At 44.1% G+C, this 14,603-nt stretch overlaps 1 protein-coding gene across 1 annotated transcript; it reads right to left on the reverse strand.

The window, feature by feature from the left end:
* Positions 1-9,015: 9,015 nt before the first annotated feature.
* On the reverse strand, positions 9,016-9,943 carry LOC109771008 (peamaclein). Its single transcript, XM_020329725.3, has 2 exons — positions 9,678-9,943; positions 9,016-9,574 (listed from the first exon to the last, which is right to left on the reverse strand). Exons 1-2 carry the CDS (start codon positions 9,778-9,780, stop codon positions 9,381-9,383), a joined length of 297 nt encoding a protein of 98 aa, XP_020185314.1. The 5' UTR covers positions 9,781-9,943; the 3' UTR covers positions 9,016-9,380.
* Between the last annotated feature and the right edge of the window lie 4,660 nt (positions 9,944-14,603).

Genomic DNA, 14,603 nt, shown 5'->3' on the forward strand with positions numbered 1-14,603 from the left:
GGCCTTGGGCACATCTGGATATCACCGTCCCCAGGAATCAACATTCCTTTTCAAGGCTGCAACGAAGACCATGGTAGGCAATGGAAATAATGCATGGTTCTCGGAGGACATGTGGATTCATGGGGCGCGCGTGGAGGATATTGCCCCAAACCTGTACATGAAAGTGTCGCAGAGCACTCGTTGCACGCGCACGGTTAGCCAAGGCTTGCACAATGGCACCTGGGCAGTTGATGTGGGGCCTGAGCTCAATGTGATCATGCTCCAGGAATATATGACCCTCTGGGAACTCCTCGCTGAGATACAACTTCAACCGGAGCAGGATGATACCACTTTATGGGCTTAGGAGACGAGTGGATGCTTCTCCACGAGATCGGCCTATGCAGCGAATTTGGGTGCCAGGGAGGTCCTCCCCACGGCGACATTCACCTGGAAGTCAAGGGCGCCGTTACGTTCCCTCTTCTTTGCATGGCTGGCCCTGCAGAACAGATGCTGGATGTCCGATAGGTTAGCTCGCCGTGGACTGGAACACCAAGAAGCTTGCCCGTTTTGTGACCAAGAAGAGGAGACCATCAATCACCTGCTCATTGGGTGTGTTTTCGCGAGACAAGTCTGGACGGGAGTCTGCCTAGCTTCCAATCGACCGTAGTGGATACCGAGAGCGGGCACAACACTTGAGGAGTGGTGCAACACAAAGACAGACACGAGGATGGGTGCTAAGGACACTAGAGCTTTGTTGATCCTTGGTATGTGGGAGATATGAAAGCACCGAAATGCAATAGTCTTTGACGGAGCCACGCCTTCGAGCTCACATGTGCTACGTAGGATAGTCCTTGAGGGTAGAATATGGAAGAGAGCGAACCTTTTTAAAGGAGACGTTGAGCCAATCTTCTTAACGGTGGAAAGGTGGGAGAGTGAGAGAAGTTAGGCGTAGGAGTGTAATCCTTGTACGGGTGGATTTGGGGTTATGTAACTTGTAATCTTCAACGTGGAGGGGCTCCTTACCCCATCCTTTTCTTCAATATATATAGTACGCACTCTCGTGCGTATTCGAGAAAAAAAATATGAGCTCAAGCCCAAGTGTCCTTGAACCCAAAGCCCATTTGGTTACAGTACACACTGCAAACCGGCGCACACCCCGTCCTCCGCTTGGGCTCGGCTCATTTTTTTCTTCTTTCAATAGCAGCGATGTTGTTTTGTTTTTTCTCGAAAGTGACATGTGCAGGATTTCTATAGCTTCTAGAAGCTTCCAATCGGTTTTGGGAAGCTTCTAACCTTTTTTATTTTTCTTTCGTTTTCTGGAAGGTTTTTATTCGCCTTTTTCTTTTCTTTTTTTTCCTTTTTTCTTTTCTTCTTCCTTTTTCATTTTATAAATGCACGGACTTTTTCAAATGCATGAATACGTTCAAATCCATGAACTTTTTCAAAGTTTATGATTTTATTTTCAAGCTCCGTGAACATTTTAAAATTTGTGATTAATTTTCAAAATCGATGAACTTTTGTCCAAATCTGTGAACTTTTCTCAAATTTGTGATTTTTTTTCAAAATAAATGATCTTTTTTCATGTCCATGATCTTTTTTGCAAATCCGTGCCCTTTTGTTTTCCCAAAACTCACAATATTATTTCAAATTCGTGATTTTTTAATAAAAATTACGACCTTTTCTGAATTCGTGAACTTTTTTACATTTTGCAAACTTTTTTCCAAATCCTGAAGTTTTTTCAAATCCATGAACTTTTTAACTTTATAATTCTAATTTCAAGCTCCCTGAACAATTTTCAAATTTGTGATTTATTTGAAAATCAATGAACTTTTTCCAAATCTGCAATTTTTCTAAAATTTATGAGTTTTTTTTTCAAAATTGATGATCTTTTATCAAGTCCATGATATTTTTTTGAAAATCCGTGCACTTTTTTCCCCAAAACTCACAATATTATTTCAAATTCGTAACTTTTTAATCAAACTTATGACCTTTGACTTCATGAACTTTTTCCAATTATGCCAAATTTTTTCCAAATCCCTTAGTTTTTTTGAACTCATGATTATTTCTCGAATTCATGAACTTTTTTGCTATCCTGATGTTTTTAAAACACATTTTCTTGAAAAGTCATAAGTTAACTGCAACCAGCGAACCTTGATTACTAGAGCAGCCGGTCAACAACGAGCGAACGCTTGCTCGTTGTTAGGCCGGCCAACACTATTTTTTCGGGTTGATGAAAGATCCAACTCCTGAAACCATACCTACTTTCTGCTTTCGACACCCCTTAAAAAAAACTTCCTGCTTTCGAAAGTGCTCACACTCGAAGGAGAGAAATAGCTTTATCTGCAATTCCATGAAAGAGAAGAGGGCATCAATCAAAACTAATAATGGAGAGCGTGTGAGCGTTGGCTGCACTCCTGGACGGTTAAGAGCAACTCTAGCAGACCCCGCATCCCACCGGCCTGCAAAACGCGTTTGCAGTTCGCGCAAAACAGTTTTTGCGAGCGGGCGCGAGCTGGCACAGATGCAGACCCCCGAACAGATCCGTAAAAAAGTATATTCTCGGAATATGCTTTTTTACGGGTCGGCTATGCGGGCTCTGCTCTTTGCGCCGCTGCATCGCGCATATCATCCGCCCGCAAATATCAAATCCAACATAATTCAACAATCGAAAACAAACTGAATTATTCAAATCAAACATAATATAATAATCATCCGTATTACAAATAATTATTCAAATCACCGTAGCAAACTTAAATAATGCAATACAAAACTTGTCGTGAATACAAATATAAATGAATACAAAAATTAGTCACTGTCCTACCCTTTGCCAATGGTGCTCAATGAGATCTTCCTGAAGTTGAAAGTGTGTGTCTGCATTTTCAATCTCCTTGTATGTCTGAAGAAAAGCTCTAATGCGGTTTGGGTCTCTAGCTGGTTTGACACGGCTACCCACATTGTCGTAAAAGAATTCTAAGTTCATTCCTCTCTCATCTTCAAGAATCATATTGTGCAGGATAACACATCATGTCATGATGTTCTTCAAGGTTTTTTATCCCAAAAACGAGCAGGACCACGGACAATGGCAAACCTAGATTGCAAAACACCGAATGCTCTTCAATGTCTTTTCGGGCTGCCTCTTGCACCCTTGCAAATTCACATTTTTTTTGTTTTGGGTTCTTTGATACTCTTGACAAATGTGCACTAAGGAGGGTATATACCATCTGCAAGATAGTACCACTTTGTGTATTCATGCCCATTGATAGTGTAGTTGCAAGCAGGAGGATCACCACTAGCAAGCCTAGCAAACAAATGAGAGCGTTGCAACACATTGATATCATTAGAGTGCCCAGCATACAAAAAAGCAATGACAAATCCATAAATCCTTGGATGTTACGGCCTCTAGCGCAATTGTTGCATCACGAGACTTGCCACAATACATTCCTTGCCAAGCCTTGGGGCAATTTTTCCAATTCCAATGCATATAATCAATGCTACCTAGCATGCCAGGCCAACCTCTCCTCTCATTAGCTGCCATCAATTTCTTTGTGTCATCTTCATTGGGTGCCCGAAGATACTCAGGACCAAAGACACGGACGGTCACTTTCACAAATCTACGCACAGACTCAATTGTGCTATCTTCACCAATGCGAAGATACTCATCGGCATAGTCAGCCAGAACGCCATATGCAATCACCCGCATAGCTACGGAGATTTTTTGATATGCACTAAATCCCTTTAAGCCCGCGACATTCCTTCTTTGAGTAAAATACCGGCAATTTGCCTCGCAAGCTTGAACAAGTTTCACAAAGAGGGATCGGCGCATTCGGTACCTTCTGCGAAAGAGGTGTGCAGGATATGTAGGATTCTCCGCGAAATAATCATGCATCAACATCTCCGCGAAATAATGTTTGTTGCCGAAAGGTCGCAAGCATGGTCTCCACATCCGAGTCGTCCGAATCGGACGAATCGGATAGCAAGAACTTCTCGCACGGGGTCAACTCCATCTATACGCACACCGGCGCGTCAATATACTACACAGCTCGCAAAAATCACAAAAAAGGGACTAACCGGTGGCGGGTGATCCCAGGCGGCGACGAGGGGGGTGCGCTCGACGGTGGTCGATCCCCAGCGGCGGCGGCGACGGGGGCGGCTCTTCTCACCGGATCAGGAGGGACGGTGCAGCGGCTCGGCGCGGGAGGGTGTGGGGCGGCCCCGCGGCGCGATTCCGCCCGCAAATATGGCCGGAATCGCCGGCGGCGGGCGGGCGACGGCGGAAGGAGGGGGAAAAGAGCGCGGGGCTGAAATGTCCCTCCCGCCAACTGCTTTTCTGTGATGCAGGGCACCGCAGCGGCGAGGGGAAAACCCGCGTTTTCCCGGGTTGGGGCTGGGAATTTGTCGCGCCCTCAAAAATTTTTGCGGGCCGGGGCGGGATGCGGGGTCTGGTCGGGCAGGCTTTGCGGCCCATACCCGCATTTTGGCGGTTATTTTGCGGATCAGGGGCGGATGCGGGGTCTGCTAGAGTTGCTCTAAGGTGCTTGGGAGGAGCTCTCGTTCTTGAAGTCCAGACATGACGTCAACATACATATCTACCACCATGGCATGGGCGCGTTTATAGCTCACTTACTGCATTTTTAGGGGTAGCTCAGTTACTCTAAGGTGCATGTTGTACTCGCCAATAACACGCAACGTAAGGACTGGCCCAACAAATGTAGTTCTGTGTGTGACGAATGCGGTCAATTGGCATGTACTCCGTATTTGTGTGCGGACACCCCAACAAAATGCATACATATGCGGCTGTATTTTTTTTTTTGCGGGAAAAAAGAAATTCTCATTACTCAAGGAGGCTTCTCAGCGAGAGCCAGGTTTATAACAAAGTCCATCCCGGTAGTAAGCCAGACTGCTGTGCGCGGAGTGCTACGGCCATAGGCGGCCAGCTCATGACTAATCATGTTCTGCAGACGGCTACAAAGAGTAAAAGAGATCTCCCTAGCATCGCTTCCAGCCAACCTACGAATCTCCTTTATAAGTGCACGATGTGACGATCTATCCATCTCGCGTGCTGTAATCATCGACACCGCCTCCGTGCTATCCAACTCAACCAGAATAGGTAGGTTAGATCGGTGCAAGGCCAGCTCCAAGCCTTCTCTGCACGCTTCTAACTCCGCCTCTAAAGCGTTGTCACATGTACGGCTGTATTACCCACCCAATGGTTTGGCACTGGCTGCTTCCCCGTATATATGTTTATCTAAAAGTACAGTCGGGTGATGATTTTTTTTTTGTTTTCCCTCTATTTTCTGGGGTAAAAATACATGAATACATCTCTTCAGAAATACAAACATATTCTAGAGGTAGATGAATACTTGTTTTTAACATATGGACATTGTTTTTTATTTTTGAAAAAAACACAAACATTTTCTAAAATGTGCCAAAATATGTGAAATTAATTAAAATATGTGAAATTTTGTTTATAAACTAATTCAATTATTTTTAAATGGGTGTACTTTTTATATTATATGAACTTTTATTAATGCACAATGAACAAATTTTGGCACACACTTTTTTATTATGCGATGGAAATTTTGGAAATACAGGATGAATGTTTTTTAATTCATGATTATTTTGTTTAGTTATGTGTTGTAGGAACATTTGTTTAGGTATGTGATAAACATAATTTATACATGATAGGTCATTTTTCTAAATAACCGTTAAGCATTTTGAAAACACGATGAATATTTTCAAGATTGGTAAATTAAAAATTAAATATATATTCTAAGACATTTTAATACATATATATATATGATAAAAATTATTAAAATAAAAAATCCAATTGAGTATGAATCAAATGATCGGTATGTAAAAAAACTAAATACTAAAAAAATCCTATAAAAATCCTTGGAATAAAAGAGCCCCTTAGATGGGAGAGCGCTAGTAACCAACGACGCCACAAGGGAAAACACAGATCACCATGTCCCTACAGTCTTACATAATGGACTAATGTAACTGTGGGAAGAATTAAAAAAATTAAAGAGATAATAAAACTAATTGTGTTATGAAATTTATTTTCATGTACTCCCTCTATTCTAATTTATTTAAAGTTTTAGTTTTGTGTTAAATGAAACTTCACTATATTTAACAAAGTCTATAAAATCGGGATACTCCCGTCGATCCATATTAATTGTCGATACTAAATCAGCAACAATTAATATGGATCGGAGGGAGTAATAAAACTTAGAGCGGTGCTATACGTACGATCAAATTCGGTACGATTTTTGTACGACAAGACTCATCTGGTGTGGTGGGCCCAGACCTCGGGAAACGGGCCTGTCTCTTGTCGTACAAATCGTATGACAATGGATCGTACGTGAGGCAGTTTCGTAAATTTTTTTTTAAACGAGGCAAAAGATTTGCCATTTTCATTGATTAAGAAGAAGAGAGTTGCCCGGTTAATTAGAGGAAAACCGGGCGAAAACCAAAGTTTCGTAAAACTTATTTTACGTTATAAATGTTGGTGGATTCTTGTAAAAACCTAGTCAAGTTAGAAAAGTCTGATTAGGACAAAGATTGCAGTTTCCCCCCAGAAAAAAAACTCTATAATTGAGCTTCATTGCAAATGGTGCGATTCAATTGTAAGATCTAAACGGAGTCTTCTGACAGTTTGGAACTGAAACTCATGGAAGATAGTGAAAGCAGGAACAAACAAGGGTCACATGCCCCGGTCCGGGCGGTCCTTGGCTCGTCCTCTTCGTTCCCTCTCAGATTCCATAAAAAATCTCTGTCGCACATTGTGGCAGGCAAGGCAGTTATGAAATAAAACCAAAATAGGGCTCGCGTCATGTATCACAACGAGCTCTGAAAAGCAGATAGGCTCACGGGAAGCTAGAGCGTGTGACATGTACCCATGTAGAGAAAATTGCACAAGCCATCGATTGTTGGGGATGGAATTTGTACAGAACACACTATTTGCTACACAAAACATCATCGATTGCTGTAATCGGTTGCATATAGCTCTAATTCATCATTTGAATCTGTTGACAAGATTTGCAATAGGTGGGCCCAGCCTGTAAGTGCACATGTGGACAAATGAACATGTCACATCAGTCGACTCAACCTTACTATTTTAATTTTTTTGTATTGCTTAACACATGTGTCACATGGTGAACCTAACTAAAACTTCTAGTCCTATGGTCAGAATGAGTCAAATTTTCCAGTTCTTTACTCTATACATATATGATTTTTTTTATTTTCGAAAATAATAAATTTTGAAAAGAAAAATCAACAAATTTTGTTTACTCAATACATATATGATTTACTGGGTTTATTTGGAAATAAAAATTTAAAAAAAAATATTGGCCGGTCAGAATTTTTGCCAGTTTGCCCTTACAAGCGGGGCCCATTCACAAGGGATCATGTCAATGTGACAATGTAGTCAAGCGAGGTCCATTCACCAGCAATCCTGTCGATATAGTCAAATGATGAGTTAATGCTACTTGCAATGGGTTAAACTAATAGGCGGTGTATTTTTTAAAACAAATTAGTGATTTGTGCAATTTCTTCACCATGTAGAAAGCTACCTCGTGGGATATTCAAAACGGTGCCTAGTCTCATCTACATACGATGAACGGTAAAATGAAAACAAATAGTAAGAAAATTGAAATAATTCGGGAACTTTTTTGCAAGCAAGATGCTTGAGTGGAAATTTTCGTGGGTAATCGACATTCGAGGAGCTCCTATCAAGAAAGACAAAATCGGCTATGAACACTGTGTTTTTTTCAAACTCCCTTGCGGACCTGAAATTCATCTTTTTTATCGCTAGCTTCTCGAATATCCAAACTTCATCAAATTTGGCACGGACATCACACATTCAGCCATCCTACACCACAGGAAAAAAAATGGATTTTTTTAAAATTCTTTTACCATTTTAAAGAATTTTACTGTTCACGGATGGGAGCATCTAGACCTAGGTACAGAAACGCCGCGGGTGATATATCACTGTTACCACGTGATACCGAATAATTACTGATACCTTCATATTCATACGAACGATGCGGGAGGGTGGTGTAATTTCCTCAGCTATGTAGTGCGTGTTATCATTGTTAGAGCATGGTTAATAGTATAGCCAACCGCTAACTATAAGTCAGTGCCATGTCATCTACGGCCCATTTTATAGTCAATATTGTACAATACTTCCTTCTTTTCGATTTATAAGGCTTATCTTAATTTTTTTGTTTTTCTGATTTAAAGGGAACTTCATCTTTTATTGAGATTCCAAGGCGCATTAAATATTTGCATGCAATAATTAAAAGGAACTCACCAATGCATGTAACTTTCCTACTCATCTACTTCCTCCGTTCCTAAATATTTGTCTTTCTAGATATTTTAACAAGTGACTACATACAAAGCAAAATGAGTGAACCTACACTCTAAAATATGTCTACATACATCCGTATATGGTAGTCCATTTGAAATGTTTAGAAAGACAAATATTTAGAAATGGAGGGAGTAGTGGGCAAGCATATATGCACTGCAATTAATCCAAATGAATGCATCATTTTAATTTGGATAGCGTTGTAAAGTACGAGATATATTCCTTCACTCACCATGTGCCTTGGTTGATGAAATTTCAGATTTGAGTCTTATAAACCGGAAAGGAGAGTAGTAGATCAAAAGATTGTACTACTTTTCTATTATGTGGCTCACCTTTCATTCTGACAAAGTGTCTAGAAGCATGTGCTAGAGCTGGCTCTTCACGAAATGCCCACTTATCTTCTCTTCTCTTTCCTCTAACTAAAAAAATATACTAGTTTATTTTTTATAGCCCGCTGACTCAGCTCTATTATATTATACTTGCTCTTACCATGTCATACCGAATAATTACTGATACCTTCATATTCATATGCACGTTGGTACTTACAAAGACGGCGACATGATGATTCCATTGCTACTTGTAAGCTCGGTGCGCATGCTACGTGGCATTGGCATACATACATGGCCCGCAGGCCTCAGTTAGACACACTGCTTCAGCGTACACTCATACAGTAACTCACGGAGAACAATTAGTAGCTTGTACGTACTACAACCACGTAGAGTACACAGGTAGCCACACACTTGTTTAATTTACAGGCAGCAAACTCACTCACCCGACGATCCCAGCTAGTAGCAGAGTACTTCTACAAGTCGATCGTGGTGTACAACGACAACACATACTTAGCACTTTAGCAGGCAGCAATACGCATCACACAAATAATTAGCACGAGCGAGCACAGGGAAGTGACATAAGCACGCGCGTCCGACATCACATACATAGAGTAGCTGGGCTACTACTCCTGTCGGTAGGGTGGAGTAGAGGTTGAAGAAGCCGTTGGTGCGTTGAGACTTGAGACGGTGGGCCGACGATAGGGCGGTCAGGGGCACTTGGGCCTCTTCCTGGGGCCGGCGGTGAGCATGTCGCGGTAGCAGGGGCACTCGTCGCGGCTGCCGCTCCTCCCCGTGGGCACGCAGGCGCACTCCTCGCAGCACAGCCCGCAGTACTTCATGCACGCCCCCCGCTTCGCGCGCGACCGCCCGCACCGCACCGCGCACTTGCCCGCGCAGAACCCTGCACACCACACCACAGGCATCCATGGATCAGCCGCTCGACCGCACGCTGCGTGATGGAGGACACAGGACAGGACACGCGTGTGTAGCTAGGTAGTACGTACCTGAAGCAGCGTCGCCAGCCGGGAGCAGGGAGGCAGCGACGAGCAAGACGAGGAGCAGGGCGACCTGCGTCCGCAGCGCCCTGCACCTCGATGGCTTGCTCATCCTGGTCGAGCTTCAAGCTCTGCTAGCTGGGATGCAGGAGCTTGCAGGAGGAGCTAGATAAGGCGGTAGCAGAGTGGGAGTGTGGGTGTGAGGGTAGGGAGTGAGCGAGTGAGGATGATGTAGCTCAGGTCCGGGCACCTTTGTACCGGTCGATCGGGAAGCCTCTGGAGAACGGGCGACGTGTCGCGCGGTCACGTGCACCTGCTCCTAGAATTGATGGGGTTTCGTTGGTGCCCGGATTCGAGTTAATGCACGGCGACGATAGTAATAACACGGCGACGGAGGGGGCAGGGCTGCTGGTCTGCTAGGTGTGTGCTGCACTGCGCCGCGGCAGAGGAGGAGCCGGTCCGTGACCACCGTGTTTGATGATCAGTGGCGCGTGCGGGCGGCCGTGGTGGTGTTGCTCTGTGCATGGCCCGGCGCCCGTGTCGGGTTCCGTCAGGGTCGACGTGCCATATTGTCGTCGTGCAGGCGTTTGGCGTTTCGCCCTGCATGGTTCCCAGAAATATGCAGGGCCCGGAGAGGACGAACGCCCGTGCATGTGCCGATAAATTCAGACAGTACCGCTCTTTGTTGTACTCGAACAACGGATCACTATCCGTGCTAGAGCGGCGAAACTTTAACGCCTCCTCACAGGATCAGGATAGAAATATTTTCTTTGAAATGTGAAGGATATGATCAGTCCTATATAAAAATAAGAATTCATTCCTACCAAAGGACTCTGGAGGAAAATTTTACGAATCCTATCCTATAGAAATTCTATAAATTCCTCTATACCAAAGGAGACCTCGATCTGCAACAGGCGTGCACCAAAATACAATCATGCCGCTTTTGATTCACAGGATATGAATATCATAGGAATATTAAATTTGTAGAATATGAGATGTCATGTATCTCAAATTATATAAATAGGAACAAGAAAAGAGATGTCCTTTGATTCACATGATAGGGATTTTTTCATTGAGTCTAGGCTAATGTTTAATTTCCTATAAAATATGGAGGACATGAAAAATTCCTTCATAGGAATGTGATTCTATTTCTACAAACGAAAGGACCCTAAAGGAAAAAAATCTATAAAATCCTATCCTATAAAATTCCTACAAAATACCTCCCAACCAAAAGAGGCATCAGGTATGATGGAACCGTCTAGCCTCATGTGCTCCTAGTGTGTGTCTGTATGTATTTACTATATTTCGTAAAAAAAACAGAAGGCCAAGACTTCAGCTTTTTGAAAAAATTGTTGGAATCAGACGATTTAGCCAAGACCGTTGGATCACAATCCCATGGTTGGGACCCCTTTCTTTTTTGCTTCATCCGTCTCCTTAAGTTTCCTCCACACAATGCCCCACCCACTGTACCAACGGACGCCAACTCCCACCACCAGCGGCCGGTGGCGTTGTCACCATGTCGTTGTTGACCTTATCTCTCTCTCCCACCCCCACTCGAACAAGTTAACATGTTGTCGCTCCTCCACCGGCGACATGATGGCAAGCCACATCGTCCTCAACTCCGGCACGATCCCAGGGAGGCCACAACATCCCCTACCCGCCTCGGGTGTTTCACCCCTCTTCCACCAGAATCAGTTGAGGCGAAGATTTTTTCCAGCAAATATGGATGAGATCGCACTCTCAATCCTGAAACTGGAATATCCAACCTAGGCTGGAATCAATACAAATAACACTCAAGAAAAGAGACAATTGAGATTGGGAGGAGACTTGAGGAAGGGGAAGAAGTTGTCTAGAATGTTTTCATTTCTCCCTCCCCATCTTTTCGGGCGTTAACACATTATATATTTCGCACTCCACTAGGCCACACAAGTAACCTCAGCCCCAGGTTGTAATATTCCAAAATTCTAAATTTCAGAATGTTAACTATTTAAGTAGGATTAACTAAAACAAGCATGTGCTGCTTGCGATTACCTAACTTTGACTAGTATTTGAAGCTTTTGGAGTTTAAATGGATATCAAATTGAGAGGGAATAAAAGGAGTTTCGGAAATATTCATTTTTGGATTTAACTCGATCTTTAAAAATATTCAAAGCAACCACGAGAGACGATTATATTACTCTTCAAAATAATAGGCTGAAAATACTTTAAATATTAATTGGTTACTCATTTGGAGTTCAAAATATTTTTGGAATTATTTATAACCCTAAATTAACAATTTAGGAAATATTTATAAAGTCCAAAATAGATTTATAAATTATTATATGTAATGATATTTTGTGACGGAAGCATTATTCCTGAGCTCTAAATACTATATTTAATTTATGTGAATTTTTATAGAGTTTCCGAAATTGAATTGGTTTGATTTAAGATCAAAATCTAATTCAAAAGTAGAAAGAAAAAACTGAAGAAAAATGTACCCAACCCGAACAACCGAGTCACTATCCACTGAGCTAACTGATCAAATTCAAGCATTCAATGGGAATTATTGATGTGACAAATCGCTTAAGATTCATTGTGACGTCATCTACAACCTTGACGCTTCGGTTTCCCTTCGGTTGGCGAACTCGGATTTATTTAAGTATATGCCAATATTGTTGTTGGGTCGGTCCCTAGAGTGGCACAAGTTGCATCACTCAGGGCAGGCCTGCTTCTACAAATGGGTGCCGATAATTTGCCTCAACGAGGTCCGCAGATTGCTCAACAACACCATGAACAAGGGACAAATTTAGCATCCTCTGTGGCACAAACTGGATTTAGACAAAGAGTCGAATGCTAGATTTTGTAGACTCGAGACCGATTTCGGTAATTGAACGATGTTCTTCTGGGATAATGACTGTCAACCTTAGCGCGAATAAGCCCATGCATCATCGTTATAATTCAGATTTCATGATATGACCTTAGTCCGGCCACCAATCAACCTCTTCCGAGAGATGATAGAGTATCACCGAGCCTTTCAGTAGCTTGTTTATAGTTAACCTTTACATCCAATTTTGCTATTTTGAGTCCATCGGGGTCTCTTTATGAGCAAGTCCAATGGTTCTTCGAGTCTGATTGACAACCAAAATCCCTTTCCATCGAGGACTGAGTCGGTTCCCTCAGCGAGACCCAGATATAGTCGAGGGCTAATGACAAGGGCAACTGAGGGAGTCCTGGATTAGGGGGTCCCCGGGCGTCCGGGCTATGTCACGTGGGCCGGACTGGTGGGCCGTGAAGATACAAGATAGAAGGCTCTCCCCCGTGTCTGGATGGGACTCTCCTTTGCGTGGATGGCAAGCTTGGCGTTTGGATATGAAGATTCCTTTCCCTGTGAACCGACTCTGTACAACCCTAGGCCCCTCCGGTGTCTATATAAACCAGAGGGTTTAGTCCGTAGAGGCAATCACAATCATACAGGCTAGACATCTAGGGTTTAGCCATAACGATCTCGAGGTAGATCAACTCTTGTAACCCCTATACTCATCAAAGTCAATCAAGCAGGAAGTAGGGTATTACCTCCATTAAGAGGGCCTGAACCTGGGTAAACATCGTGTCCCCTGCCTCCTGTTACCATGGATCCTCAGACGCACATTTCGGGACCCCCTACCCGCGATCGGCCGGTTTTGACACTGACATTAGTGCTTTCATTGAGAGTTCCTCTCTGCTGTCGATAGAGGGTTCGATGGCCCGTTCGATCATCTACAATAATGCAGTTTCAGGGGAGATTTTCCTCCCCAGCCAAATCTTCGTATTCGGCGGCTTCGCACTGCATGCCAACTCGATTGTCCACTTGGAGCAGATCAACAGCTATGCCCCTGGTCATCAGACCAGTTTTGGAAATCTGAACTATGTCGCTGATATCCGCGGAGACTTGATCTTCGAAGGGTTCGCGGCCCCAACCGCCGCTACGGCCTTAGATCCGGAGCACACTACCAGGTCCGAAGACGGGAGTTTAGAGCCCGCTGGACTGCCTGCAGTTATGGACTTGCTACCGGAGATCTGGAGGGGACGGCGTCATCGGCAAACCGAAGACAAACCGAGCTCCCACTGTCGCTAAGGTGCCGGATTCTCCCTCGGACTCTAAATCTAAAATCTCGAGCTCCGCGTCGAGCAGGCATGACTAGGAGGCTCTCGCCCCGGTCAGCCCTGCGGACCCTCGCTTCTCTGTCCAAACCTCGCTCCTAAACGAGGCCCTGGACTTAATGCGATCACTCGCCATTACGGAAGAATCGCTTCTGAATTATGCCCAGCCCGGACTATGGGCTGAGAGCGGGGAATTTTACGTCCCACCCACCACCCACTTCATAGCCACTGTCGAAGATCTAATCGACATGCTGGACTACGCCTCTGAAGACATCGACGGTATGGATGACGATGCCGGCGACGAACAAGGCCAAGACCCTCCGTTTACCGGACGATGGACGACCACCTCCACATACGACGTGTACATGATGGACACACCCAAAGAGGGCGACGACGGCAAGGAGGATCCGGTTGAGGACAAGCCTATTGAGGCACCTGCGAAGCGTCGACGTCAGTGGTGCCGCTCAAAATCGCGTCACGACAAAGACAGCAATACCGGGACCGGAGATAATAACACTCCGGAGAATGCCGAAGACGCTGAAGCCTCTGTCGAGCCAACATCCGAACAGGATGATTGGGAGGAAGGGCAAGTTAACCCCTACGATCCGGTCGGGAACGAGGACTCGGAGGACAGTAATTACCTACCGATCTCCGAAGAGGATGTGAGCCTCGGCGACGAAGACTTCATCGTGCCTGAGGAACCCCTCGAGCAAGAGCGCTTTAAGTGCCGGCTAATCGCTACTGCGAGAAGCCTGAAAAAGAAGCAGCAACAGCTTCAAGTTAAACATGATTTGCTCAATGATAGATGGACTAATG

This window comes from Aegilops tauschii, chromosome 4 (assembly GCF_002575655.3).
Source record: "Aegilops tauschii subsp. strangulata cultivar AL8/78 chromosome 4, Aet v6.0, whole genome shotgun sequence".
In the NCBI taxonomy this organism is placed as follows: domain Eukaryota; kingdom Viridiplantae; phylum Streptophyta; class Magnoliopsida; order Poales; family Poaceae; genus Aegilops; species Aegilops tauschii.